This window comes from Aspergillus ambiguus, assembly GCF_047715705.1.
Source record: "Aspergillus ambiguus strain CBS 117.58 unplaced genomic scaffold BDV59scaffold_5, whole genome shotgun sequence".
NCBI classification, from domain to species: domain Eukaryota; kingdom Fungi; phylum Ascomycota; class Eurotiomycetes; order Eurotiales; family Aspergillaceae; genus Aspergillus; species Aspergillus ambiguus.
Window position 1 is genome coordinate 561,618 of NW_027395518.1, and position 26,805 is coordinate 588,422.

The following is a 26,805-nucleotide window of genomic DNA, read 5'->3' on the forward strand; positions in this document are numbered from 1 at the left end:
CCCGATCTGCCCGACTGGGAACCGTCTCTGTTGGTGACATTGCTGGGCGATGCTATTCATACTATGCCTCCGACTGGAGGTATGGGAGTCAATACTGCGCTGCGTGGTGCAGAGGATCTGTCACGCCGATTGAGCGAGGCAGGAATTGGGAAAGCATATGAAGGTGTCGTGGCAGAATATGAGAGATCGTTACGTGAATTTGCGCGCAAAGCTCTGGATGGGAGCTGAAGGGGAGGTCTCAAGGCGTTCGGCTTGCGGCCTAATGAAGAGTGCGACGAAATTAATTTGTAGGAATCTGCTGAGACCTCGTTGCATACCGATTATTCTTGAGATGCCAGTTTGTAGCCTACCCTGGCCGCAGTATAACCATACTCCCCCCTGTATAGTTTACTGTTGCACATCGACCCCTTCACTCTTAACAATGACAGGGCCCAGTGTTGGGTTCCCTTCTGGTCATCAAGGGGCAGGATCATGGAAGCAGAACCTCGGCGTCGAAGTCTGCCGGAATCGAGAAATAGGGCGCGGTTTGGCCGGGAAAGCGAGCAGCAGCGAAGAAATTATATACGGGGAGGCTGGCTAGTCGACTACTCTAATGACGTGCGTGATATTAGGACCAGACCGATATCAATGTAGTATTGACATAAATTTATTTGTTCAAAACCAGGAGGAGTCTGGTTCCCGGGAATCAGTGATTATCTATAGTACATACAGCTGCAAAGGGTATCTATCTACTAATACAATCCACCTGTCCCCTTTAATCCCGGAGGGCTTCAATGTCATCAACCTAGAGCATGCCCGTCAGTAGGCTATTTATGCTAAGTGCAAATACCAGAGCTTACCTCTTTCACTGCCTCGGTCGTTAGTACAATAGGGCCATCATCTGCAACACACACACTATCCTCAATACGAATACCGATGCCGCGAAACTTTTCAGGCCACCGGTCATCGTCTGGAACGTATACGCCCGGCTCAATAGTGATACATTGGCCTGCCTTGAGATTGTATCCTCGAGAGTATCCAGGACAGTCGTGGACATCAAGCCCTATGTAATGACCAAGGTGATGAGGGAAAAGTATTCCCATTGCCTAACGGGGTTAATAGGTTAATACAAGAGCACAGCAGCGACACGACTGGAATATGACTTACATTCCCGGAAAGATCAAAACCCAGCTGCTTTAGCTGATCTTTCAGACCATTCTCAGCAATGCTGTGTAGCTTATCCAAGGAGAGACCGGCAGTCTCTCTACAGAGGGAAACACAGCTACGATGTACATTCAAGACGGCGTTGTACAGATCGCGCTGCGGATCAGAGAACTTGCCATTGATCGGCCAAGTCCTGGTGATGTCAGAGATATACGTGCCCATCTCCTACACATTTGTAAGTAACCAGTCGGTGCCCTGGTGGGGAGAGGGGGGGGGGGGGGGGGGGGGGGGGGGGTGTTTGTTGACATACGCCACCACCATCGACCAAAACCATGTCTCCGTCTCTAAAAAATAGTTAGACTGGTGCCAAATTAGAACTTATTTCACATAAATTACCTTAATACATCGTCATTCCTGGTGTAATGGATGCTCAACGCATTCTGACACAGTTAGTCGAATCTGGGACGCGGAGTGGTGGTGTACATACAGAACCACCTGCAACAACAGGAACAAAGGCACTCCCGTCGCACCCATTCACTTTAAAATTGTACTCCAAGAATGACGTAAGATCCTTTTCCTTGGTGAATGTCTGTCTCATGGACTCTGTAAAGGCTCGCCCGGAAGCCTGGCCGACACGTCGCAGCTGAAGCACTTCATCTTCGCTTTTGAAGGCCCTCATTTCATTGAGGATTGGCCGCAAAGGCTTGACTTTTCGGTAATCAACAATTTTCTTGAGCTTCTCTGACGCTCCGGAAGGGCCATATAAGTATCGGTGCAAGGACGACCTGCCAGGGTTGAATGCGGGGATATCGGTGTAGATCTCGGTGGCATCTGAAACAATCTTGGGGAGGATGTCCGCGATGCGGTCTATGTCACCTGTCTCGTCTGCATTGAACACGTCTATGGCAGCGCGCGTGCCGGATCGAGCGCCGTCCCAGAGCTCGGCCTTAGGGTCTTTTTCCCGGACGTAGAGATGGAAGAGGTGGTTGTTGCCAGACCCATCATTTGCTACTGCGTATGAGATGCGATTTCCGTTAAGATGGTCATATTTACTCACCGACAATAGCTAGAGCATTCGGTTCGTTGAATCCTGTACGAGTCCGAGCGTATCCGTCAGTGGTTGTCCCATCTACCAGGAGAGCATTGCCGAGCACCAACCTGTAAGATAGAAGAAGTTGGAGTCCTGCCGGTATTCGTTGAAAATGCCTGCAGCCCGATAGGTGACCTCCGAAGCAGCAATCACAGCGATCGCGTGTTTAGGAAGTTTGTTCGCAAGTCGGGAACGGCGCTGGGCGTACTCGAGCGCGGTGATTCCCGGTGTCACTTTGAGGTGGGAATTAAATCAGCTCCCATTCAGTCCGTGGTTCCAGACTCTGCGAGGAATACCCACATTCTCCAGGTTCCAGTATATGGGGATGTGTTTCGTGTAGCGGCTGGCCGAATTTAAGCTCCGCGGCGGAGATCGAAGCGTATGCGCGGCGAAGAGCTGGACGCCTCTCAAGAACAGGGCAAACAAACGGACGAGCGACACATGGGACCGGGCGGCGGAGATAACGAGGCGCTTGGCGAGCGATAGATTTGCATGTCGACATCCTGGTAATGCAGTATTGGCCCGCAGGAACCAGCAATAGCACTATGTGGTCGACGAGAGATGATTCCGGATTGGTTTGGTAGCAGCAGTTGGGAAGGTCCCGAGGTAGGCGGCCTTAGAGCCTCAGGCAGCACCGGGGGTGTTCCTCATCGGCCCCGCCAACCAATCACGGAGACACTGTTTACCATCACACAATCCATTGCCGCAAGGACTTCCCCGTATTGGAAATGCATTGCGATGATGACGATGCAGCTTATCTCGGGCTCAAAGGGCGTACCAGAGTTCTCCTCTTTATGATCGGAACGTTATAAGTAATGGGACCAGTGACTCACATCACTCGTGGCTTGCTATAAAAGGCTCCTCTGCACGGTGTCAGGAGTGAACACTACTACGTACTAAGCACTATCTCACTGACACACATTACCACGAAACGAAATGGGGCGGACACTAACTTATCCCAAGCGGTCGTCGAATACAGTTAACCGCTACAAACACCGGGGTAACTTCCGACAAACTGACATTGGAAGGGTGGCTAACATAGATCACAGCAACGTATGACCTTGGCGCTATTCATTCCATCATCAATTCATCCCAGGTACTGCATGTTTCCTTCAGTCCTGGGCCATCGGACCCCTTCCCAGCCATTTTGCCCATGATCGGGCAGATGGGGTCGTTCGACTACCCTTCTGCGAGTATCGATGAGCCACTAGAGTGCTATCTTCACGGTTATGTCAGTTCAAGGATTATGAACCTTGCTCGAGACACCGAAGGAGAAGGCTTGCCTGTCTGCATTGCAGCTAGCAAAGTCGATGGCCTGATTTTGTCCTTAACACCTAACTCCCACAGCTACAACTATCGTTCCGCGATCCTCCATGGCTATGCTAAACTGGTAACGGATGAAGCTGAGAAACTCTACGCCATGGAATTGATTACCAACTCGGTGCTACCCGATCGTTGGAAACACTCGCGCGTGCCTCCAGACCGCGCGGAGATGTCTTCAACTGTCATCCTCAGAGTTAAGGTTGTTGATGGAAGCGGTAAGATTCGGGATGGAGGCGTTTCCGATGAAAAGAAGGACACTACGAATGATGAGGTTACGAACAAAGTCTGGACCGGCGTTGTCCCTGTTTGGGAGACATTCGGGGAGCCGATTCCAAGTCCCCAGAACAAGGTGACTGAAGTGCCGGAGTATATTTCTTCTTTTATTTCCAACGCGAATGCCCAGAATCAGACTTATTCCAATGCGGCTGTTCAGGTTACACTCCCTCCGGAGGAACAGCATTGACATTGACTTTATCTGATGCAATGAATTCTTGATCTATGTCATGGACCATCCACTGTTGTTTGCTCCCAGTGCCACGGATTTCATCATATTCCTCTTGTAATTCACGTGGTTGGGACGTACCTGGTAGTAGTTTTCTCGGCAGTATATATTGCTCTCGGCAGTCTATTCCGCGCCCGTAATTAAGAGTGATAGAAACGCGTTTAATGTCTGTTGATATAGCTATATTCCAATAAGATAGAAATTTTCGAGCTGTTACTGACAACCGTAAGCTGTCTTGGAAGATATTTGCCTGCACGGCGGAACTGACCGCACCCCGCGTTCGCAGCGCGCCTTATCCGCAACCCCACGTCATACCTCTAACGCGCTTCGGCCCCGCGTATCTTTTCCTCAGTTCAACTATCTCCAGGTATTACCTATTCGCCGTCTTCAGCCCTTAGTCGGAAATACTTGACGGCATAAACCGAACATATTCTCTCAGTATATCTTATATATTCCACGAAATAGAAATTTTCAGCGCCACGACCCCTCCATGGCTTCCTCAGCCATCCCCGCAGCTGATCTCCGGTCATTTACGGACTATCTAAAAAAATCTAGACGTATAATTGCGCTCCTAGGCGCCGGTATATCTGCATCTTCCGGGCTTCCTACGTTCCGCGGAGCTGGAGGACTCTGGCGTTCCTATGATGCCACCGATTTGGCCACCCCCGAAGCCTTCGAAGCGAACCCCGATCTGGTGTGGCAGTTCTACAGTTATCGAAGGCATATGGCTCTAAAAGCTCAGCCGAACCGTGCACATTATGCTTTGGCTGAACTTGCGCGAAGGAATAGAGATTTCATAACATTAACTCAGAACGTTGATGGTGCGACATATGTCTTCCTACCCCTACTTTCGTGTTTCTGAATACCGTAGCACTGACCGTCTGTACTGGGTACCAGGTCTTTCTCAGAGAGCGCAGCATCCTTTAAGACAGCTCCACCTTCTCCATGGATCGCTCTTCACCGTGAAATGCACCTCGTTCTACTGCAACTACTCCCAAGTTAACGAGTTCACCGATCCCATTGTCCCCGCCCTTGCCATTCCAAAGAACCTCCCCGAACCAAAACCATCAGCGAGTGACAAAACAGGCGAGGAGGCCTCTCGGAGTTTGTATACCGCCTTAGGGGTAAGAGAAGGCGAAGAGGTTGACATATCGGATGATCGGGTTCCGCTCCCGGCGTTGAGCACAGACGATCTACCACACTGCCCTGAATGTAAAGAAGGACTTCTTCGGCCCGGAGTTGTCTGGTTTGGCGAGAGTTTGCCCACGCATACGCTGGATATGGTAGACACTTGGATGAGGTCTGGACCCGTGGACCTCATCCTTGTAATCGGGACAAGTTCCCGGGTGTATCCAGCCGCGGGGTATGTTGATAAAGCTCGAGCGAAGGGGGCTAGAGTTGCCGTTGTGAATATGGATCGAAATGATGTTGGCTCATCCGGGTTGAAGGCTGGGGATTGGTTTTTCCAGGGAGATGCAGGCGTCATTGTCCCAGAAATTCTGAAAGGGGTCATAGGGGAGATACCGTAAGCGAGTGGGGATTAATACACTAAGACATGCTATAATAAAGAGATATTTTTTGGGAATAGTTTATGTTCTGGGTTATAATAGACCATTCACAGTGAGTTATGTGAGAACTCCATCTACCGGAGGCGGTGGTAGATTTAGCGTTTCCCACTGGTGGTTATAGATTTATGAAGTCTCGAGACATATCACATGCGTGACCAGCGCATGGCCAGAATTTGGTTGGATTTGGGGGTTTGTAATCTCTGAGAGCCTAGATGCATGACATGATAATGTTGGCTTTCTCAAAATATCGTTTGTCGCTGGGTTGTTTGGCGCAAAACTTTTGGTGCGAATGTATTTTGCAACACGTTTAATTCGAACAGATCTGATGGCGAAGGTAATCCTAACCAGCATTTCGGTCAATGGACGAGTTACTCCGCTACAAGCGACGACAGTCGATGAGATCTCGAGGACTACACAAGGTGTTCCAGTGTTGATCCATTTCCACAGCATGCTGAATTACATAGAGGGATAAGTGTCCTCTGCAGGACAGATGATATAGTAACTGATACGTGACTTCTCATGTCTGAGAACACTCCTGCAAAATGAGTTTAAGTCAATTCCGAGACTCCTTCAGACCACCTACACCAGAAATTGTAAAGATTAGCAAGCAGGTCCATCATAAGTAGCATCTCTCCTGAGTCAAGACGTTGCGCTGCTAGTGCTGATTCGCTAATGTTGGTTTATTCATTGCGGTATGGTTGTGAAAACAACTAGGATAGCGGCATGGGATGGATGTCCTTCATGGGTTCACATGTTTTCCAAAGTAAACCTATCTTTAAGAAGTGAGTCCATACCAGCTCTTCCATTCAGCTGACTAACCAAGCCTTTCGGTATGATAAGTGCGCGCGGTGTCTTCCCTCTTGTGTCATGAGATGGCTGCTTATAAATACTTCGGGCCCCCACGCCAATACTGCAGTGGCCAGAACCAATCGTAGAAGCTAGAGAGAGTATAGACTCCTCTTCGCTGAACATATAAACCGACCCTCAATCCGAACACTGCAACTATATCGCAAAACAATATCGAAATCTCACGCGGCGTTCTTCCCCAAGTGCCTATCAAACTAACGTTGCCTGACATCTGACCTTGCAGCTGACTTCGACAAGCCAAACAGCCTTAAAAGTTGGCAAAATGGCATTAAGAGGCCTGAACGTATTAATTGTGAGAATGGTCCCTCGTTATTCAACTACTACTTTCTAGTTCTGACTGAACCCCAGACCGGTGCGTCCATGGGAATCGGCCAGGCAATTGCAACAGAAGTAGCAGCTGAGGGATCAAATCTGATACTGCTCGCTCGATCCGAGGTACATGGCGCAGCTCGTGTGCATTTATTCTGCTAACAATTCAAAGGAAAACCTGAAAACCATTGCCAGCCAACTTCAAACGAGGTACCCGATGTCAAAATTTGCATACCGTTCTGTGGACCTGCAAAGCTACGAAGCGGTGGAGTCTGCTGTGAACGAAAGTGTCAAAGATTTTGGACATATCGACATTCTAATCAACAATGTAAAGAACCCCCTAGTCTCTCAAGTAATAGATGCTGACGGTTGAAGGCTGGGCTGGCACTGGGGGCACCCGCCGCGTTCCCCGACCTCAAAGTCTCGGACATCGTCACCATGAATGGGACTAACATTAATGGACTTATGTTTGTCACATACGCTGTCCTTAATTCGTCTATGATGGAGCGTAAGACGGGTACTATCCTTAATGTTACGTCAGTCACAGGACTCGAAGTACCCCCTTTCCCTGGGGAAGCCGTCTACCATTCGAACAAAGCAGCCCAGGAGGCATTCACAAATGCTCTACGGAACGAGCTTAGTGGGACGAATATTCGAGTTCTTGCCTTACGACCCGGTTGCGTTGCCACGAACTTCCATTCCGTCCGGGTTGGCCACGACAAGGGAAAATATGACCTTTTCTTCGAAGGATACACGTGAGTATCGATCATCTATGAAGAATACCTGTCTTGTGCTTGTATGTTCCCATATTCACATTGTACAGACCTCTCGAGTCGGCCGATATCGCCCAGGCGGCTGTATACATGCTCCGGCAGCCATTGAACGTATCTGTGAAAGCGCTGGACGTGGTGCCCTCCGGTACGTCTCATTGAGAATACTCGATACACCCACGACTATGAACTAATTCTACGCCAGCCCAACGGTCTCTGAATGTGTTTGACCGAGCGTGGAATGCGAGAAATTCTTGATGAAGCTTTCCGCGGACAGCATGGTAAAGAGGCATAGGAAGGTGCAATAATGTCGATCCCTGATGGAATATGAATTGATTTGTATCCTACTAGGGAAAGGGTGTGCTAGAGCTTTTCAACTTCCCGATGATATGAGAGCAGATATTTATTTCCTGACATGGCTGACAATATCGCCTGTTAACTCGACAAGCGTTTTTATTGTGTCTGTACCATTTTCGGGCGCTTCAAGCCAATCACGGAGCGTTTGCCGAGAGCCGTAAGGATGGTACGCCACTGCGGGCCTGCTCCATTGATCTAGCAGGGGTTAGCTAGACTTGGCGAGAAAGCGCCCATCTAGTGATGTGTGGTATCTCGATCTTTCTACAACCCAGGTCCTTCGGAACTTGCTGTCCCCCATGGGCCGAGTTAGGATCTGCCCATCCGGTGCTAGTAGTAGCTTACCACACCAATCAATCAATGATGAATCATACAGGGATAAAGTCCACGGACGTGAGGTTGTCCGTTCAACCGGAGATATCCCCGACAGCGATACGTCTGCTTTAACCGCCCACCACTGCGGAACGAGGAGTACTTTGTACGAAAAAGTGGTAATATTGTCGAGAGAGTCCCGGTACTTTGCCCAAGGCACGAGAATAGTACTTCACTTGACTTTAGCGCATGAAGGCTTCAACATCCCGGCTCCATCATTTCTAGTTATTGGTCCCTACGGCGACTTCTCCGAGGCTGTGGCAACTAAGTCCATTTCAGACAACAACCAACGACGGGGCTCGTCCCGAAGGACTCACACATCTGGCGCAGAGGTTCTGATTGCCGAATGCTGTCTTGCCGCATGACCGTGGTCTGCAAGGGTGAAAATTTCAAAGCTTCCAGGCAATATGTCTGTACCATCAGGGGTTGGGTTTCGTCCCCTGGACAAATTGACTTTCGGGTGACCCCCGTCTGTGTACGACTTGGCTGCAAAACACGACATTTCCCCGGATCCAGCAGATGGGGTGTCAAGAGCGGAGTCCGATGCGGGGAACAGGAGCTCCAGATTCCTCCACCTCCAAGGGGGATTGAGGGGAGACAAGTTTCTGCATCCATGGAGCCATAGTTCTTCGAGGGGAGCAGGACTATATAACGGCCCGTTTGTCCGCGGGGTTCTCATGTTTCTTCGACATGTCAATGAACTTACTCATAGAACGACGGCCGCCATGGCATCTGCTAAAGCCCCCTACTTCGGCCTCACTGGAGGATGGCTTACCTTTTGGGTCACGGTACATTGGCTCCTTCAGGGCTCTTCTGAGTTAAGCTGACGGGGTTTGCAGGTTGCGTGTTCGATCGACATGATGTTGTTCGGATATGACCAAGGCGTCTTCAGTAGGTTTCATCCAAGTCTCGCTGTGAGGTGATAGCAATAACCCTTTGTGCTAGGTGGCGTGGTCGTAACACCCGACTTCCTTGAATTGCATGACTTGGTTGGTCCCACCAGAACCAAAATACTCTCGACAGTAACGGCCATCTACGATGTTGGCTGCTTTTTGGGTGCCATTTTCGCCTTCACTCTGGGTGAGCGACTGGGCCGCAAGAAGAGCATTCTCCTGGGGACCACAATCATGGCAGTCGGGACCATTCTCCAAGCTTCCTCCTTCAGTCTACCCCAGATGTTCGTTGGCAGGATCGTCTTAGGGTAAGAGAATTCAATTTACTTTTTCATTACCGCCCGTGTGGGACTGATCGCCTTGTCTGTAGGGTTGGAAACGGGATCAATACTGCCACCGCACCAGTCTGGCAAACCGAAACGGCACAGATGAAATGGAGAGGCAAACTGGTGATACTAGAACTAGGATTGAACGTTGGTGGGTATTGCATTGTCAACTGGATTAATTATGGCCTCTCTTTCCGTGGGGGCTCCGTTGCATGGAGGTTGCCAATTGCCTTGCAGCTGTTCTTCATCTGTGCATTGTTTGCCACAGTTCCATGGCTCCCTGAGTCTCCCAGGTGGCTCCTTGCACACGGCCGCAAGGAGGAGGGGGTCAAGGTTCTCTCCTGCATTGAAGCCAAGCCCGTTGATGACGCCTATATTGCGACTCAACATGACGAGATCCAATACAGCATTCAGTATGAGCGTGATAACGCCATACGCTGGCGCGACCTCCTGCGGGGGGGAAAATCAGAGGGCACCAAAACCCTGCGCCGGCTCCTGCTGGGTGCCGGGACCCAGGCCATCCAGCAGTTTCAAGGTTCGCTTGCACGTATCCCGTTAGTGAACTCACAGTCGGGATTAACATGGATGGTTGATAGGTATCAATGTCATGAGCTATTACCTCCCACTGGTGCTTATCAATTCGGTTGGACTCTCCAACTCCATGGCTCGACTCCTGACAGCCTGCAATGCAATATCATATTTTATCTGCTCCTGCGTGATTGCCACGGTGGTAGAAAGATTAGGACGCCGAGGGCTGATGCTACTGTCTGGTTTCGGCCAGTTCCTTTCCTTCCTGGTCATCACCATTCTTCTTCGTTTCGCTGGGAAAGATAAGGTATACGGCACTGCATCTGTGGCCTTCTTTTTCTTATATCATATTGCATTCGGGGTTGGCATGCTGGGAGTGCCATGGCTGTATCCCACGGAGATAAACTCGTTACCAATGAGAACAAAAGGAGCGGCCGTTGCCACTGCGACGAACTGGTGAGCTTACAACCTTGGCCAGAACATAAGGATCGAAGGCGAATGATGTTGATGGACTCTTTACAGGATTACCAATTTTGCCATTGTCGAGATCACTCCCATTGGGATTCAGAATCTCGGCTGGAAGTTCTGGATCGTATGGACCGTCCTCAATGCAGTGTTTTTACCTGTGATTTACTTTTTATACCCAGAGACCGGTAAGTCCGTTTCCAACGAAACCTCTCAGCCTCCCGCTAAACATGGTCAATTCCTGCAGCAAACCGCACGCTGGAAGATGTAGATGCCTATTACCGGACCAACCCGCCGCTCATCGTCATTTTTGATCCGGATGCTATCTCTACCAAGCGCCCGCTCAGATTTACCCAACATGAAGACGAGGAGCTTCAGCGGAAGGCTAATAAAACACATATTGAAATCTCCAAGGATGACTTGGCTGATGTGGAGCATGCTGAATGAGGTTTGGTTATTGCCCGTAAGATGCTTGAGTATAACTGAGTCAACATCCGGGTGTATACATCTATGAGGCGATAGAAATACGGATGGTCGATTTAAACTCAGTTCCATTTGGTGTATGATGACAGCAACACACCGCTCCCATAAAGCACCCTATACATCCTGCAGATGTCTATGTTGTTTAACACGGAGGTTTTTTCTTTTGGGGGGGGGGGGGGGGGGGGTGATGTTGTTTAGATATCTTGGTAAGAGGTGTTCATGGCGTCGTCTCTTCTAGAAGCACATGGACTTTTCAAAAGTCCGGCATAGAATAATAGTTTCTCCAATCTTCCTTATCATCTCCCGCACAATTCTATAGCCCACAGGGGCATGGCTGCGGGAGCATTCTGGAGATACTTCCGCGAGCCGATGAAGGCGACTGCTGACGTGTGATACTTCAACCTTCGGCGAAGAAAAGTTTGCTCGCAGAAAAGGCAGCTGAAAAATTTGTATGACCGGGTCTGACCCTTTTCGCTTTCGAGTGGGCTTGGATTAGAAAGACTTCAAATTGCGACTTAAAAATGAGGGATAAGACCCCAAAAATATACATGACATGCCTTCCAGTTTTGTTCTAGATGGCCTGCAGTCATCCTTCTCAAAGGGATCACAGCGATCACAGCTCAAGATACACTTGGAGGGTGTGAGCGGGGGTAGATTGAGGTGCATGGGGTTTTGGCGGAAGCCTGGTGCCAGGGATTCTTGGTGGACACAAGCGATATCCTTCTCTGTCTGGTGATAATGATTATGAGACGGAAGGTAATACTGCGTACACTGACCCTTACTCAAGTAATGCCCAAACATTCCTCGACAGCGGCGAGACCAAGGTAACATACGCCAACTGTGATACTCATCTCATCGGCTCAAGCGATACCTGGACAATGTTACCCCTTGCTCCAGAGTCGATGCATCGAAACCTATTCTAGAAGGTCTAAAAGGGCCAGAATAAAAAGTAGGCATTTGACACATCATGCAAGGGTCAGACAAAAGAAGCAAACTTGAGTGAAAATGGGAAAAGCGGTGACAGGTTCGGCTAGTCTTGGCTGTTCACATTTGTATTTCTTTGGTTTTTCTTTTTCCCTTCACGCTTCATCATTCCGGTCTATTTTCGATAAGTTCATCGCCCCTTGTTGGTGAAGCGATATGAGGATGTGACGCGGAGATCATCGTTACGAACATCTGGACTCTGGCCATAAAGGCCTAACCAGAGACGCCTAGGAAGCCAAGCATCCTGTCGGAGGAGCAAGCCTTATTCGTCTTGCTGGAGCCTGGTCGGAATCTTTTGTGAAAAAAGAAATGAGATCAACGCCGTTGGCGCGCAGGTACTGGTCACGACGAGAGATGGATCCACTTCACCTATCGCCCTAGAGTGCCGGGTGGAGGCACACTCCACGCCTAAAATGGACGATCCCGGTCAGGGGGGTCCATAAGCGATTGTGAAGGTCATCACTCCTGACTGAAAAGAGTTATAATGGACTATTCCTGGCATGTGAGTGGCACGATACCCGTTCCAGCTAGGCCACAGTAATGAAGAGGAGTGGGTATACGGGGTAGACGGCGGCCAAAGCCCATAACGGCTTTCCTAGGGGAATTGTCGAAAAATAGATCGGTGGATCGGGGTCTTTGCCTCCGATTTCGTGTGCTTCCGCTAGTACTTGTATCAAGCACTCTGTTGGTACGCAGTACGTAGTATGTAGGAGGAGGACTAACGTGGTAGTCCATTGCTCTGCGACCAATCCTGTCCGGTGGCGGACAAAGACCGGATCGAACAAGGAACGACGTGAAACGTGAAACTGTAAAGGTTCAGGCTGACAGGGATACCATCTGGTGTGGCATGCAGCTAATGGAAGAAATAAATGGATGATCTGCACGGTGGTAATGGCGCCTGAGTTACTCCATTCACTCCCTGGATATCAGTTGACGGTCGAAAGGTCGTGCCCAATTCCCACATTCTTCTTCTCCCTAGATTCATCCCCTGTTCGGGATTCCGCGCCTCAGGGACTGACACATGGAGCGACACACCGACAGGATGCACAGCCATCTGCGGTTGGTCAAAAACGTGGCGGCCACGAGATAAGAAGCCGTGCCGAACTTTCCAGCCGAGTGATTCATACTCCGAAAAGACTTGTCAACCGCTATGTTCCGGAGTATATTCTCGGACGGACGATGTTCTCTGTCAAATCTTGGATCGTCCGTAATGGGTAATATGGATCCGTCTAATGCTTGGTAGTTCGTCTCTCATCTCCACCGCATATCGCATCGTCTCCTTCGCTTCTCAGTTCCCACTTGGTAGTTGGCGCGTTTCCTCGTGGGCCCAAGCGGATATTTTATTTCTCCTGCAGACTCATTCTCTATAGGCTCCAGTAGTTTGATTGATCAGTTTGTACGCCGTACGCAGGATGTCCTCTAGTATGCACCTGTTTGATCGAGGAATCCCAATCTTCTTTGATCCGCGGCGGCTGACACGAGAGTACGTAGTTTAATCCTAGTCGTTTAATGGTTCGTATCGGTTTGGAGACGTCGAATTTTCTTTTCTTTTCCTTCTCGCAGTGGTATCGAGATCGTTCTAATATGACGACGACGACATTTGTCCAAAATTGGTGTCTGGTGAAGGCAGCCCGGATGGGCCATCGGTAGATGAAACACACCAGGAGAAGCCCGAAAGAAATACCGTAGGTATTTCGTTCAGACAGAGGAAGTACGACGAGGTAAATCTGCTTTGCGTGGACGACAAGAGTAAAGGGGCGGCAGCTCTTCCAGGACGGAACCACCAACCAGACCACCCCAAACCAAACCAAACCCAATCCAAACCAAACCTCCTCTCCTCCTCCTCTCCGTCTTCTCTTCAACTCCCTCCCTCCTTCTCATCTTCTCTTCCACCTCCCGTCTCCATCGGTCTTACCAGTACAGGCGCATGTTGGCCTTCTCTCGGATCCCCCTGTCTTTCTCGCCATTGCTCCGGTTGCGGGTACGTTTCACCCCAAGACATTTCTTTCCTGGCTTGACGTAGCTGTCGGGATTCTCAACCCCTCCGCCCACCTTTTTACTCCCGAGCGCTGATGGGTCACGACAGTTTCACCCCTTCCCGACACAGCAATTCTTTGTTTGCAGACTAACCCGGCTTTCTCGCGTTTGCAGTTGGTATCATCCGAACCCTCGCGTCTCTATAAACCCTCCCGCGTCGCCGGCTCCATCTCCTACCCTCCTGTCGGTCGTCTCGGTTCGCCGCCTTTCATCTTCGGTTTTCGTCGGTCTTTTGTGTTCTCCCTCGTGACCTTCACTGGGATGCAGACAAGAGTTGCGCCATAGAAGAGTCCCGAATTTCGTTACATACCTTTGCAGAATGGGAAACTCCCAGGGGAAACCCATCGCTGAGGGTGATGAGGGTGCGTGTCGTCCCTATTCCACGCCCCGCGGGTGATACCTTTTCTGACTATCGATTCAGTCAACTTGAACCAATTCCGTCTCCTACGAGTGGTAGGCAAGGGTGCGTTTGGAAAGGTGCGCATCGTGGAGAAGAAAGACACTGGCTTGACGTTCGCTCTGAAATACATTCGGAAAGAAGAAGGTGAGTCTTCGACCGGTTCCTCTTTTCCCCTCGTATGTCCGTCGACTGATGACCCTTTCCCCTCGCTTTTAGTGGTTCGATCGGAAAGCGTACGGAATATTATTCGCGAACGCCGCATGCTGGAGCACTTGAACCACCCCTTCCTATGTAACTTGAGATACAGCTTTCAGGATATAGAGTATATGTATGTTGGGGACGGACTTTCGTCTATTAGCGAGAATCCCCTGGTTGCTAACACCTAATCCAGTTACATTGTGGTCGACCTGATGAACGGCGGTGATTTGCGTTTCCACATCTCCCGGAAGTGCTTCACTGAGGAAGCGGTTCGATTTTGGGTAGCCGAGCTAGGTTGTGCCTTGCGATATATCCATTCCCAAGGCATTATCCATCGCGATGTGAAGCCTGACAACGTGCTGCTGGACTCTGAGGGACACGTCCATCTTGCAGATTTTGTATGTGCTCTCCATGAGTGCCCTTACACTCTATGTCGTGACTGCTGACCGGTTTCCCGTTTGCCTTGATAGAACGTGGCCTCGGACTTCCGACCTGGCAAACCTCTCACAAGCAAATCCGGAACGTTGGCATATTTGGCCCCCGAGGTGTACGAAGGGGGCGGTTACTATTGCGAGGTTGATTGGTGGTCTTTGGGCGTCACCTTCTATGAGTGCATCTATAACAAGGTTCGTCAGCCGTCGGTTTACCTTGCCCGCCTGTCGTATGCTAATCTGGCGGATAGCGACCGTTCGAAGGCCGCAGTCAGGATACGTTAAGCGAAAACATCAAGAAGGCCCAGCCAAAGTACTACGTCACGAACCCAGCAGTTTCCGTTCCCTGTCTGCGTGCAATGGCCGCCTTGATGGAAAGAGACCGAAGCAGGCGCATCGGCGCTGTCAGTTTCGAAAGTTTCATTTCGCATCAGTTCTTCGCCAATATTGATTTTGTGGCGCTGGAGCGGAAGGAGGTGCTGCCTGTATTCCGCCCGTCCAGCGACAAGACCAACTTTGATGCCACCTATGATCTGGAGGAGTTGCTGTTGGAAGAGGCGCCGCTGGAGGCTCGTGCCCGCAGGCAGAAACCGAGAGCGGAGCTGAGGGAGGATGCAACCGCGAAAGAGATTAGGGAAGACGAACTTCACCGTCTGATAGAGACCATGTTTGAGCCGTTTGATTATACAAAGGTGACATATCGAGGGTACGTCAAACCGCCATAACTGCTGCAATATGGTGGATATCGCTGACCACATGCAGAAATGCCGCCGAGGCAATCGCAGCCTCCAGGTAAGTTGAACTCTTGTGCAACAAAGCTCGTGCACCTTGCTAACGTGTACTTTCAGGAACCCCGAAGACTGCCTCCCTCCAGCCACTTTGACCCATTCCCGTCAATATTCCCAGCCCGATTCCTCCCGGAACTCGCCTCCCCCCCGCAACGATGGATCAGTCAGTCGCTTGACTCAACCGGACAATTCTCCCGTCGCTGCCTCCCCGATTGGCGACAATTCCGAACCCCAGAATTATGCGCCCAACAACTTCCAGAGCAATATGTCTGCCTCTCCATCCTCCCATTCGCAACTACCTCCGCCCCCACCTCCGCCGCCCGCTCCTTCTTTCAGCCGGCCCTTGCCCCCTCCGCCGGGACGCCCTCGCGGAGCTACCCGCAAGACCAGTAAAGGCGGTGGTGTGCAGATGGTCTTGGAGGAGGCTGGCAGCTGGACGGAGCTCGCCGACCACAGCACGACTCTCCCTGCCGAGGGGTATGAGGCAGGTTCGAATAAGGGAAAACCCTCAAACACCGGCATGCTCTCGTTCCTAAGTAGGAAGAAGGGTCGTGATCGGAGCCCCAAACCGCAGGAACCTGGTGTACTTGGCAAAGAAGGCGCCCGACAGATTATCAGCTGAAAAGAGCCGGTAACTCTCCGCGAACAGGGACAAGCTGAGCTTGACTCCTTCGCCCCTGCATGACTCAATTAATTCTGCTCGTACGAGATGATCATTGGTGGCCAAAAGAACGTTGCGCAACAATAGTCAAACATTACAATGATGGCTGGTCCGTCCTGACATTGGCCGCACCCGGGAGTCAGCAGTCCTAGCACCGTTAACAATATGACCGGCGGCCTCATCCAAAGTACATGAACCCCCAGGGATTCGATCACTCAGCATGGAAAAACCCGGGCTTTCATGCGAGGCCTGAAAAAAACAAAACAAACACAAAAAGTCGAACGTACGGAAGGCGACACCATCTGAACTGCCTTCTTGGCTTGCGATATGTGTGATCCCCCAGGGGGCGGGCTGCTGGTGTCGCACTTCGGCATTTCAACCCGAGTCGATTTCTGTTCGTTGGCGGCAATTGCTCTACCTCATGATACCGTTTTAATCTCTCTTCATTCTCATTTGGTCCTCTAGTTGGATGCAGATATCCGATACACGTACACAATCTTTGATTCTCATCTTTCGCTATGTTCTCTCTTTCTCTTTGTCTTGACCTCTATACCGGATTGGCCGTGGAGTTGTACAGATGGGAGTGGCACATATGGCATGTCTAACATAATACTTAGTTGCGTGGCGATTCTCTTTGTTTCTGCATATCTGTGTTCCTCATGGGCGTGTATTTTATTTCGGTCGAGTTGCTTTCTGCGGCGTTTCCACACATACCCCTCGTGCTAAGGCATTGTGCAAGGCATATCGGAGAGCAGGGGCAGGATAGATTCCTTCGTTTGGTTCATATTTATGACATGGCCGGGCTGTTGTGTCTGACCGAGTAGTGCTATTCTTGTGATTGTCGTCCTTGGTAGATAGAAGAACGCATGCATTTTGTTTAAGCTGAGAAGATAGTGACCGTGATTCACCGCCTTTGGTTGCTCCGCAACTGGAGTTTTCTCGGTGATCCACACACTCTCCACCATCGCCAGGGGCCCGTGAGATCATCACGTCCGATCGGAGAATGGGTTCATATCGAATATGAACAGGGTGCGTTCTCGGATCGAACTCTCCTCAAGCATTTACTGTTTCTGTGTCAGGGAGATCAGAGCCCTCTGATATCGCGTGTGTTTCACTCTGCGGCAGCCCATTCCACCTGGGCAGTGAAGTTTGTTTACAAGGTCAGAAGTAGTCGATCTTGGCGGGGACGTACCTCGCTCTTGGAGGATCGCCCTTCAGTAGTTCCATGGACGACTAGGCAACTTCTTCTCGTCTCCCTCGTTTTACAATCTCAACAATGTCCCCCTATCAATCGACATAGATTCTGAGTGGATTGATCGCTCGGCCTTACAACATTCCAAGCTGCAATCTCCACATTCTCGAGCCAACAGCCCTCCTCCTGCCCATTCCAGACAATCGCACATTTTATGCCGAGCCACTCGCGCAGTCGAGACCGCTATCGCGGCCGCGGTGACAGCGAGCCCGAGCCCGACCGCAAGCAATACTCGCGACGAAAGTACCGGGATACAGACTACGAAGACGACGAGGATCTCGACGACGCCGACTATGACAACCGCAGACGGTACCGCCGCGAGCACGCTTATCGACGATCGCGCGGCCACTCACGCGGTTACGAATCCCACCACGATTCCTACGACGATGCAAACGAGTACGATCTCGCCGGCGAGGATCCCGCAGTACCGCTGAGACGGTCACGAGGCGCAGAGCGTGCGCATGCCGACGACTCACCGCGGAAACGAGACCGAGAACGACGTCGCGATGGCGACAGGCGGCGGCGACAGCGCGCATACGAGGTGGAGGGCAGTCCATCGCGCGACACTCGAGATCACCAGCGACCACACCGCTCCAGAGACGACCGTCGCGAGCGGGAGCCTGACCCCGAGAGAGACGCACGACGACAACACCGGCGGAAAGAACGTGGGCGGGAGACTGTCGCGGCCAAGCATCAGAGCAGTGATTCGACCAACAGCGCGTCTCATCTGTTGAGTGCGGATGCGCTGGCGCGGCTGAGCTCGCAGTATGAGAAAGAAGATAGGTCGCGCGCGAAGGCGGATGTCAAGGCTGAGAAGAAACACCGCCGCAAACGCGCGGTTGTCGCAGATCAGCCGCGCATGCTGGATCCCTTCCCTGAGGAGACGCCTCGTGGTCAGTCGAAGGGGAGGATTGTGTCGGGGGCGTATTTGGAGGAGGGCCGAAGTCCGGATATGAAGGTTCGACACCGAGGTGGTGGCGGGGCTGGCGGTGCGGGATCGAAATGGGAGAATGAGGGCGCGTGGTCTCCGAGCATGGAGGGAGAGGAGGGTGGAGAGCCGTTCTGGAAGAAGAAGAAGTGGATGTGGGTTGGTGTTGGGGTGTTGATCGTGCTGCTGGCGATTGTCATTCCCGTGGCCGTGGTCGTGTCGAAGAAGGATAATGAGAAGAATTCCGATTCGACGACGTCGGACGATGGCACGCCGTCTAATTCGAACCTGGACGGTATCAGTCGTGACAGCATCCCGGTAGGTCTATTCCCGCGTGTCAGGGGATTAGAGAATGGACTGACGGGTAGGTAGGACTACGCGAAGGGGACCGTGCTTGATCCGTGGACCTGGTATGACACGATGGGCTTTAATGTGACTTTCACGAATGAGACGGTGGGTGGTCTGTCTATCATGGGGCTGAATTCAACCTGGGACGATTCAGCCCGGCCGAACGATAATGTTCCCCCGTTGAATGAACCCTTTCCGTATGGATCGCAGCCCATCCGCGGTGTGAACCTCGGTGGCTGGCTGTCCATCGAGCCGTTTATCGTCCCCTCGCTCTTTGAAAGCTACTCCAGCATTGACGGGGTGGTTGACGAGTGGACCTTGTGCCAGAAGCTCGGAGACTCCGCAGCCTCCCGGATCGAAAGACACTATGCTACTTTTATTACTGAGCAGGACTTTGCGGACATAAGGGACGCCGGGCTTGACCACGTCCGAATCCAGTTCTCATACTGGGCCGTAACGACGTACGACGGGGATCAGTACGTCCCGAAGATCTCATGGCGATATCTCCTCCGAGCCATCGAGTACTGCCGCAAGTACGGACTCCGAGTGAAACTCGATCCGCACGGTATTGCGGGGAGCCAGAATGGGTGGAATCATAGCGGCCGCGAGGGCCCTATAGAATGGCTGAACGGGACGAATGGAGATCTGAACCGCAAGCGTTCGCTCGAAATGCATGACCAGCTATCCCAGTTCTTCGCACAAGACCGATACAAGAACATCGTCACGATCTACGGCCTCGTCAATGAACCCATGATGCTCTCTCTCCCTGTAGAGGATGTTCTGGACTGGTCAACCGAAGCAACCAAGCTAATCCAAAAGAACGGAGTTACTGCCTATGTCACTATCCACGACGGCTTCTTGAACCTGAGCAAGTGGAAGAAAATGCTGAAGACCCGGCCAGATCGTATGTTTTTAGATACACATCAGTACACCATCTTCAACACCGCCCAGATCGTTATGAAACATACGGATAAGATCAAGCTTGTTTGCAACGATTGGCACAGTATGATCCAGGAAATCAACACTACCAGCGCAGGGTAAGTCTAAGGTCATGTCTTACTCCAAAATGTCGATATTTGATTAACTCCTGCAGCTGGGGCCCAACGATATGTGGCGAATGGTCACAAGCCGACACTGATTGCACCAAATATCTCAACAACGTCGGCCGTGGCACGCGCTGGGAAGGCACTTTCTCGCTGACCGACTCAACCGCCTACTGTCCCACCGCCGACAGCGGCCAAACCTGCAGTTGCAGCTCCGCCAATGCCGATCCCTCTGAGTATTCCGACCAATACAAGAAGTTCTTACAGACATATGCTGAAGCCCAAATGTCCGCGTTTGAAACAGCCCAGGGCTGGTTCTATTGGACTTGGCATACGGAGTCGGCACCTCAGTGGAGCTATAAGACTGCTTGGAAGAACGGCTTCATGCCCCAGAAGGCGTATGCTCCCGCATTCAAATGCGGCGACGATGTTCCAGACTTCGACAATCTGCCGGAATACTATTGATTGGAACTGAGTCCGGGACCGGTGTGGTTTCATATGGGTAGTGTATGGTGCTTAGTTGGGCCTGGTATGTCGTTGTACAGTCTTCGTTTCATGTTCTTTTTCACACTTGTCGATCTGTTTGAGTATATTCTGGCATGTTTATGGGAGTTTATATGTACATAACTATGGTATATTTGCATTATCTGCGATATAAAGATTTGCATTCAAGCAGTTTACAAAATAGAGATATGAGCCAACCGCTTCACTATGCATGACCCAAGTGAAGAGGAGAAAGAACAACCAACATCAGACAGAATCAATAAATATGCAAGCGCCAGGAAATCACCATCTTCGATCCTCTGAGCCAGTCAGAGAGAAATGCAAAACTGGTAGACCTATGCACGATTGAAGTGAAAGTAAGACCCCCAGCTTCTGGGCTTGCTCTCTTCCCTCGATTCTTTTTCTGTCACCAGGGAGTTCTTTTCTAGGTCCATCAATTTGTGCGCTTTATGTTCCTCCCTAGACACCCCTCTCTCTCGCTTTGGTGCCACCTGTGACCGAGGAAAACGAGGAGTCAACGGTGTCTTGATGGCCTGAGTGACATGGCGAGCCGAACGGCGGATGGCCTCACGCATCTCCCATTGACGCTTCTTGGCGACGACGAAGAGGACCGCTGAGGAGACTAGAGATGGATCAGGACAGAAAAGCGAACTGTTCCGGGGCCGAACTCACTTCCGACAACCACAACTACTCCAACTATTGTGCATAAAACGATCATTCCGGTGGAGGTCATGCCAACGCCTTCTGACGACGGCCCTGCTGCGCCGGCTTCATTTTGCTCTTGGACCGTTTCCGGGTAGTCCTGTCCCATTGATTGTGCAACCAAGGCACAAATAGCTAGAGAGGTGTGCAAAGGTTGTGGAAACATTGTTTTCGTAATCGTGTCGGAGTAGCGTGTTATGGTATTTTCACCGGTCTAGAAACGGCTTGCACAGCACGAGAGATAAAACAACATAGGAAAAGGGGAAATGGTGAGTACGGCGGGTATTCGCGATGATAAACCGCCATAGCACAGCCCATCACTCATACCTGTGCAGAAATACCAGTTGCCTAGTGACCGGGGTATGATAGGTTAGGGAAGGGCATCAAACCCCAGAACACGAGCTCGGCATGCTCTGCAGAGTGGATTGGTCTTCGTGGCAATGTGAAAGGAGTGAAGGTATATTACCCCGACGAATCAATCCGCAGACCTGCCGGTGACGATGTGATGTAGGCGCTGGGATCTGTGATAACCGCCTTGGCTTCTGAGTAGCCGAGAGGCGGCAACCAATGAAAGGTACGCGCTGGTAGCCAGCCGGAAGTAAGCCCCATTGTATCGAGACGTTTGACTTTGAGTGCAGCGGCGCGTAATGGGCTGTCGCATGGTTTTGGTGCATCATCATCGGGTGGTGCGAAGGGAATTAGTAGCCTCGTGGTGGCTTAGCCATCATCTAGATATTGAACTCGTTTGTCCCAGCATATGCTATGCCGTGTAACCATGCACGTGTTTGTATTGTATCCGAAGGTGGAAATCATGGAAGCGATGAGGTTATGGGGTTGGCGTTTCCCAAAATGGAAGCTACCGGCCCTCCATCAAGAAGGCGTACCTTGTCCGCTTTCTTCTCTCCAGAGGTCAATTACAATCTTCTCCCTCGTCTCTCCTCTTCATCCGTCTTCTTGTGCACCTCCGTTCGGGTCATCTTCAGAGGAAACGTTCTCTGTGGTCATAAAGCTTCATCAGAACAGGCAACCAAAACTCTTGCGAGCATATCCACCATATCAATCAGTTGTGATACACTCCTGATAACCACTCCCACAGTGACCACTCCACAAGCAGCAACACTATTAGTGCTGTTAGTGAAATGGCGGGAATAATCGATATCCCTGGATCACCAGGCCTAGGAGCTCTGTTGGGTAGATTGGCAAATGCAAACTCGACTACAACAGAACAAGGACCATCACCGATCCTCATGCAACGTCCACAGAGCTCTGGGATAGACCTTACAGCCTTTTCGTTTGCAAAGCCCCTTCCATCAGGTAAGGCTTTCGCTCTGCAGTGCACAGCCCGACCAGGCCTAGGTAGTCGTTTGTCCCGTGAGTCCAATAAGAAAGACGCTTGGAGTGCAAATGAACCTGCCGAAATGTACACCCTCTTGCCTCAGGAAGCTCAACTTGGGTAAGGAAGATGCTATACCCGTTTGATCTGTATTGAGTCATTTACAGGCACTCTAACAACCCCGCGCTCAACTTCGATGATCCTCCATCTAATAGCTCTGAGACGCTCCATTCATCAGCAGTCCACACCAGGGAGGCAAAGGTGGTGAGAAACGAGGAAAACAGGATCCCAATGGCCGGATCCACGCCTCAAACAGAATTCAAACACCACAATGAAGTCCCCAAAACAGGAACCACCCAGGAACAATATGTCCCAAACCCTCAGCTCTTATCTCCAGAAAATGAGGACTCCGGTAGGCAGTCTCAAGCTATACCTCTCCCTCTACTGATAATGCTATAGTAAAATGCAATGAATCTGTCAGTCAACGAAGAGAGATTTTCACAGACTTCATTGTATTGATCACGGCTGACACTAACAGACGCAGGGCGCGCCGCAGGAATTACCGAGACATAAGGACCATAGAACGAAGAGAAAGCTCTGTGATGGAGACGAGAGGCGTATAGACGAATCCACAGCCGAGGTATCTAAAACCAGCCTAGAATCGGAGGTTCTTGAGATGAATGGTCCCAGAGAGGCCAAGAAGCGTCGCCACGCGAACGGAAAAAGGACATCCTCCAACGCATTAATACCTCCTGATAATAGTAACAATCAGTTGACGGAAGAAGCTTTGTTCCAAATCTTGATAACCCGAATGAAAGAACGCGAAGAGAAGGAGGCTGCCGCTATTGACGTTAGGGGCCAATTGGAGGACAAACTCTCAACGTTGGTGGAGGAAAACAAGGCACTACAACATCAAGTGAGTGTCCTAGTTACCCAGCTGCAGAAAAAGGCCATTGAGACGAAGGCCTATCGATTTCAAATAGACGGTTGGAGAACACGGCTTGCGAATTTCAAACACTTCCTCAACGAGTTGGGTTCTGATTACCAGGCCCTCCACAGAGAGGTAGAGCGCTTCAGAGCTTCGAAGGGATCGCTCGTCGAAGAAAGTACGGGTATAACTCAAGAAACCACAGATATGAAAAGGGAAATTTCTAATGCTAGCAACATAATGGATGGGTTGCGAAGTGGGATCATAATATCCCAAGATTCGATCAACTCTCTGAAACAGGCCTTAAGGAGCGAGGAAGAAAAGTGTGCTTCCATTCGGACCCAACTATGCCATGAAAAGAAGAGGTCACTTGCTCTAGAAGCCTATGTTCGAGAGACTTCCCATGCCCAGGCGAATACGTTAAAATCCCTAAGGGCAGATCAACTCAGCATGGCGAAAAATCTTGATTCCGCATTCGAGTTTATAGACAAAAAATTGGATGCCTCGCATAACGACACTCAATGTGCCTTGGATGATGCATTCAGAGGCATACTCAACTCTCTCAACCAGATGAATGAGGAATATTTAGGGAGTAAAATCGACATGCAGAAATGCAAGGAGATATTCCAAGAAGCTGCGGCTCAGTAAGTCGAGCCCAATTTTATTTGACTGCGAATATAAATTATTGATACTATGTTTCCAGTATGAAGCAGGACACTCTAGGTCTCATCACGGAGTTTCAAAACAGTTCGGCAACCAACAGGAGTCTGGCGACTGAATTAAAAAGCCAACTGCAACATGTTGAAATCGAATTGGACTCAGAGTCAATTCTGATGGAGCAATTGACTGCAAATCAAACAAATTGCCACTCTTTTCAAGATAGCATAAGCATGTTCATGCCATGCATTGAGAAGCTTGATAAAACAGTCAAAGGTCTACATGATCGAGAATGCGATCTCTTTGAGCAGATGAACAATCTCCATGCGAAGCTTGCTGAGATGAACACTCCCTCAGATATCGGGGCAGAAGTAAAAAGTTCTATAGCTCCCACGGAGCGAACTGAGCTTGAAGATAAGATGAAACAGTTGTCGTCCGACCTTGCAGCCATGATCAATAATCTTAATGTCAGAGAAGAAGAAGTCGCACAGTTGAAACTCACTCTAGCTGAAAGCTCCAAAGAACGACACGAAGCAGAGGCTCGGGCAAGGTTTTCGAATAATAAGGTTACTGAACTCCAGGATAGAGTCAAAGTGGTCGAGGTTGAGATCCGTGAAGAACTAAACAGAGCGAGTGTCATCACGCGGGACCAAAGTAAGGAAAAGTACGAACAGCAGTTGCACGGTCTTCTCAGAGAGAAGGCTGAGACAAAAAATGCCGTAGAGGCTATTACCAGCAAGATGCAAGACACCCAGAAAGCCCTCGTGAGCCTACAATCTCTACTACAGCCCAGGATCTTTGCTGGGGTAGTGCAGGTGGAAAGAGAAGCGACATGGGAAGAGGCACAAAAGGATTTACAAGGCCTTGTAGGTACGCCACACAAGAGGTTAATCACAAATAATGACAGCTTCTAGATTTCCGAAAGAGAAATTCAGATTCAGGCACTGGAATCGCAGTGCAGGGAGAAGGATGGAAAGCTTTCCGAGAGGGACGTGGAGATCAAAATGCTGCAAGATGCTGTATCTTCGCATTCAACTGGGCAAGAATCTCTGCGACAACAACTCAGCCTTGCCAACGAAAAAGTCAGCGAACTCGATAGCAAGCTATCCGCATTGAGTGCGGAAACCAGCATGTTCAAAGAAGATTCTCAGCGTAAGCTTGTCACCCTTCAATCCGACATCTCAAGAAGGGAAGAGGAATGCAGCAACATTCGCAAAGAACTTTCGATGGCAAACTTAGAACGCTCAAACTTGGAGTGTGGGAAGTCAAAAGCTAAATCCGAGATACATTCACTCCTTCGAAGAGTACAAGACTCTGAAAGCTGGCTCAAGAAAGTCAAGGAATCTCTATGTCAGAGTGGCATTATGTCACCAGAAGAACCATTCTCGGACGTGTGGAGCAAGCTAGAAATTGTTCTAAAAGCAACTTCTAAAGCTCAGCTGACGAGCCCCAGGCATGGAACTATACCCGCTCTCCAAGATGCTGGTGGCCCATTGAACTCCCAGGCCCCCTCAACGTCCCAACATATAATCAGGACTCCAGGAAGGGAGATCTTCCAGACAACAGAAGCGATATACAGGAGTCAAAGCATACAGAGCTCCCAAGGAATATGTCATGAAAGTGTCAATGGCGAGATTGATCAGGCTCCAGCATCCCAGCAATCAATGAGCATTTTACCCTTTTCAAGCATTCGACATCAGCTGTCGCTTGAGCCTTGTTCGAGCCCTCAACACATCCACAGTGATCTTACTGAGATGCTTCTTTTAACACCAGAAGAGAAAGATGCGAGCAGAACCGCATCAACACAAGGCAAGGGAGAATCAGGGGAGCGTCCCGCGATTCCGTCCGCCAAAGAATCCTTCTACATCGTGCCATCTACACAGATGACAGAAGAGCCAAAAGGCAGTGTACAAACAATCCAAAACGTCCGACAGGAGTCCGGTTGCATTGACAAAAGCGACGTGCCTCCATGCAGGCCCAAAGCTGTGGCATTTGAAACGGGAGACCCAAATGTAGCGGCAGCGAGATGCAGAGATCAAGAACTCGAGCATCGAGAAGTCGGCAATAAAAGTTTTCAGAAGGCGGCGGTAGTAATAAAAGCCACTCGCACAAATAAAAGGACTTATAGTAAGGTTGGTCACTCCTCTAGAGCACTTGCGCCCAAGAACACCGTGCAGCCGAATGAAGTGCAACCCGGCGAAGCCGTGAAGGAGCAGATAGATGTTCCATCGAACAGAGGCAAAACCGCAAAAGTTTCTGCTGATTCTTCTATTCAGAATTCCAAAGCCGCAAACTCTGAACACATTGGACGCAAAGCGAGTCCAACAAGATTGGCGTCTGGAGGCAGCAAGCATCCGCCTGGGAATGACAACAAACCAAGCAACCCCGTGCCAAATCGGGGTACGAAAGCCACAAGACGTAGAAGCCGGAGTATGTAACGGTAGCTTCTCCGGAACTTCTTGGAGCTGACTGATGTAGGCGACAAGTACAATGCTCGATTTAACAGATGTGCCTGAAGGAGGATTCATACATAACCTATGAATCCTAGCGACATTTGCGACATACCTTAGACGATTTCTCAAGCATGACTTATTCTGATCCTACGAAATACATATGGC

General features: G+C 50.4%; 10 protein-coding genes across 10 annotated transcripts; 8 read left to right on the forward strand and 2 right to left on the reverse strand.

Moving 5' to 3' along the window:
* Nucleotides 1-634: 634 nt before the first annotated feature.
* Nucleotides 635-2,797, reverse strand: BDV59DRAFT_172224 (aminopeptidase P family protein). Its single transcript, XM_073688683.1, has 9 exons — nt 2,534-2,797; nt 2,302-2,466; nt 2,201-2,233; nt 1,631-2,151; nt 1,540-1,583; nt 1,454-1,487; nt 1,147-1,368; nt 840-1,085; nt 635-784 (listed from the first exon to the last, which is right to left on the reverse strand). The coding sequence occupies exons 1-9, from the start codon at nt 2,733-2,735 to the stop codon at nt 755-757; spliced, it is 1,497 nt and encodes a 498-aa protein (XP_073550939.1). The 5' UTR covers nt 2,736-2,797; the 3' UTR covers nt 635-754.
* Nucleotides 2,798-2,968: 171 nt separating this feature from the next.
* Nucleotides 2,969-4,273, forward strand: BDV59DRAFT_172230 (pyridoxamine 5'-phosphate oxidase family protein). The gene is made up of 2 exons (XM_073688684.1): nt 2,969-3,233; nt 3,283-4,273. Exons 1-2 carry the CDS (start codon nt 3,170-3,172, stop codon nt 4,017-4,019), a joined length of 801 nt encoding a protein of 266 aa, XP_073550940.1. The 5' UTR covers nt 2,969-3,169; the 3' UTR covers nt 4,020-4,273.
* Nucleotides 4,274-4,399: 126 nt separating this feature from the next.
* BDV59DRAFT_129548 (SIR2 family NAD-dependent protein deacylase) lies at nt 4,400-5,659 on the forward strand. The gene is made up of 2 exons (XM_073686946.1): nt 4,400-4,879; nt 4,956-5,659. The coding sequence occupies exons 1-2, from the start codon at nt 4,549-4,551 to the stop codon at nt 5,585-5,587; spliced, it is 963 nt and encodes a 320-aa protein (XP_073550941.1). The 5' UTR covers nt 4,400-4,548; the 3' UTR covers nt 5,588-5,659.
* An 865-nt stretch (nt 5,660-6,524) lies between these two features.
* On the forward strand, nt 6,525-7,620 carry BDV59DRAFT_129576 (SDR family oxidoreductase). Its single transcript, XM_073686947.1, has 3 exons — nt 6,525-6,928; nt 6,975-7,130; nt 7,178-7,620. The coding sequence occupies exons 1-3, from the start codon at nt 6,854-6,856 to the stop codon at nt 7,559-7,561; spliced, it is 615 nt and encodes a 204-aa protein (XP_073550942.1). The 5' UTR covers nt 6,525-6,853; the 3' UTR covers nt 7,562-7,620.
* A 1,403-nt stretch (nt 7,621-9,023) lies between these two features.
* BDV59DRAFT_199391 (sugar porter family MFS transporter) lies at nt 9,024-10,957 on the forward strand (the record flags this gene model as incomplete). Its single annotated transcript, XM_073693359.1, has 7 exons — nt 9,024-9,086; nt 9,138-9,189; nt 9,244-9,499; nt 9,562-10,052; nt 10,114-10,501; nt 10,568-10,698; nt 10,758-10,957. 7 exons carry the CDS (start codon nt 9,024-9,026, stop codon nt 10,955-10,957), a joined length of 1,581 nt encoding a protein of 526 aa, XP_073550943.1.
* A 3,139-nt stretch (nt 10,958-14,096) lies between these two features.
* On the forward strand, nt 14,097-16,580 carry BDV59DRAFT_129647 (serine/threonine-protein kinase). The gene is made up of 8 exons (XM_073686948.1): nt 14,097-14,376; nt 14,436-14,558; nt 14,631-14,742; nt 14,806-15,010; nt 15,083-15,238; nt 15,295-15,749; nt 15,806-15,835; nt 15,892-16,580. Exons 1-8 carry the CDS (start codon nt 14,334-14,336, stop codon nt 16,451-16,453), a joined length of 1,686 nt encoding a protein of 561 aa, XP_073550944.1. The 5' UTR covers nt 14,097-14,333; the 3' UTR covers nt 16,454-16,580.
* An 886-nt stretch (nt 16,581-17,466) lies between these two features.
* exg2 (putative exo-beta-1,3-glucanase) lies at nt 17,467-20,652 on the forward strand. The gene is made up of 3 exons (XM_073688685.1): nt 17,467-18,990; nt 19,045-20,057; nt 20,114-20,652. The coding sequence occupies exons 1-3, from the start codon at nt 17,899-17,901 to the stop codon at nt 20,526-20,528; spliced, it is 2,520 nt and encodes an 839-aa protein (XP_073550945.1). The 5' UTR covers nt 17,467-17,898; the 3' UTR covers nt 20,529-20,652.
* Nucleotides 20,653-20,747: 95 nt separating this feature from the next.
* BDV59DRAFT_129672 (uncharacterized protein) lies at nt 20,748-21,543 on the reverse strand. The gene is made up of 2 exons (XM_073686949.1): nt 21,240-21,543; nt 20,748-21,189 (listed from the first exon to the last, which is right to left on the reverse strand). Exons 1-2 carry the CDS (start codon nt 21,433-21,435, stop codon nt 20,903-20,905), a joined length of 483 nt encoding a protein of 160 aa, XP_073550946.1. The 5' UTR covers nt 21,436-21,543; the 3' UTR covers nt 20,748-20,902.
* Nucleotides 21,544-22,053: 510 nt separating this feature from the next.
* On the forward strand, nt 22,054-22,360 carry BDV59DRAFT_172250 (uncharacterized protein). The gene has a single exon (XM_073688686.1). It carries the CDS (start codon nt 22,081-22,083, stop codon nt 22,348-22,350), a length of 270 nt encoding a protein of 89 aa, XP_073550947.1. The 5' UTR covers nt 22,054-22,080; the 3' UTR covers nt 22,351-22,360.
* A 48-nt stretch (nt 22,361-22,408) lies between these two features.
* Nucleotides 22,409-26,757, forward strand: BDV59DRAFT_210793 (uncharacterized protein; the record flags this gene model as incomplete). Its single annotated transcript, XM_073695670.1, has 8 exons — nt 22,409-22,460; nt 22,494-22,583; nt 22,620-22,722; nt 22,879-23,014; nt 23,141-24,174; nt 24,234-24,951; nt 25,003-25,053; nt 25,102-26,757. 8 exons carry the CDS (start codon nt 22,409-22,411, stop codon nt 26,623-26,625), a joined length of 3,708 nt encoding a protein of 1,235 aa, XP_073550948.1. The 3' UTR covers nt 26,626-26,757.
* Nucleotides 26,758-26,805: the final 48 nt, after the last annotated feature.

Bases quoted from the DNA above. Each gene is read 5' to 3' on its own strand.
- BDV59DRAFT_172250 (XM_073688686.1), top strand. From the start codon at position 22,081: ATGGAAGCGATGAGGTTATGGGGTTGGCGTTTCCCAAAATGGAAGCTA.
- BDV59DRAFT_129672 (XM_073686949.1), bottom strand. From the start codon at position 21,435: ATGTTTCCACAACCTTTGCACACCTCTCTAGCTATTTGTGCCTTGGTT. The intron at 21,190-21,239 runs GTGAGTTCGGCC...ATCCATCTCTAG, and splicing joins AGTAGTTGTGGTTGTCGGAA to TCTCCTCAGCGGTCCTCTTC.
- exg2 (XM_073688685.1), top strand. From the start codon at position 17,899: ATGCCGAGCCACTCGCGCAGTCGAGACCGCTATCGCGGCCGCGGTGAC. The intron at 18,991-19,044 runs GTAGGTCTATTC...ACGGGTAGGTAG, and splicing joins TCAGTCGTGACAGCATCCCG to GACTACGCGAAGGGGACCGT. The intron at 20,058-20,113 runs GTAAGTCTAAGG...TAACTCCTGCAG, and splicing joins ATCAACACTACCAGCGCAGG to CTGGGGCCCAACGATATGTG.
- BDV59DRAFT_129647 (XM_073686948.1), top strand. From the start codon at position 14,334: ATGGGAAACTCCCAGGGGAAACCCATCGCTGAGGGTGATGAGG. The intron at 14,743-14,805 runs GTATGTTGGGGA...CACCTAATCCAG, and splicing joins TTTCAGGATATAGAGTATAT to TTACATTGTGGTCGACCTGA. The intron at 15,750-15,805 runs GTACGTCAAACC...GACCACATGCAG, and splicing joins ACAAAGGTGACATATCGAGG to AAATGCCGCCGAGGCAATCG.
- BDV59DRAFT_129548 (XM_073686946.1), top strand. From the start codon at position 4,549: ATGGCTTCCTCAGCCATCCCCGCAGCTGATCTCCGGTCATTTACGGAC. The intron at 4,880-4,955 runs GTGCGACATATG...ACTGGGTACCAG, and splicing joins ATTAACTCAGAACGTTGATG to GTCTTTCTCAGAGAGCGCAG.
- BDV59DRAFT_129576 (XM_073686947.1), top strand. From the start codon at position 6,854: ATGGGAATCGGCCAGGCAATTGCAACAGAAGTAGCAGCTGAGGGATCA. The intron at 6,929-6,974 runs GTACATGGCGCA...AACAATTCAAAG, and splicing joins TACTGCTCGCTCGATCCGAG to GAAAACCTGAAAACCATTGC. The intron at 7,131-7,177 runs GTAAAGAACCCC...TGACGGTTGAAG, and splicing joins TCGACATTCTAATCAACAAT to GCTGGGCTGGCACTGGGGGC.
- BDV59DRAFT_172224 (XM_073688683.1), bottom strand. From the start codon at position 2,735: ATGTCGACATGCAAATCTATCGCTCGCCAAGCGCCTCGTTATCTCCGC. The intron at 2,152-2,200 runs GTGAGTAAATAT...CATACGCAGTAG, and splicing joins GAATGCTCTAGCTATTGTCG to CAAATGATGGGTCTGGCAAC. The intron at 1,369-1,453 runs GTATGTCAACAA...ACAAATGTGTAG, and splicing joins TTTTGGTCGATGGTGGTGGC to GAGATGGGCACGTATATCTC.
- BDV59DRAFT_172230 (XM_073688684.1), top strand. From the start codon at position 3,170: ATGGGGCGGACACTAACTTATCCCAAGCGGTCGTCGAATACAGTTAAC. The intron at 3,234-3,282 runs GTAACTTCCGAC...CATAGATCACAG, and splicing joins TAACCGCTACAAACACCGGG to CAACGTATGACCTTGGCGCT.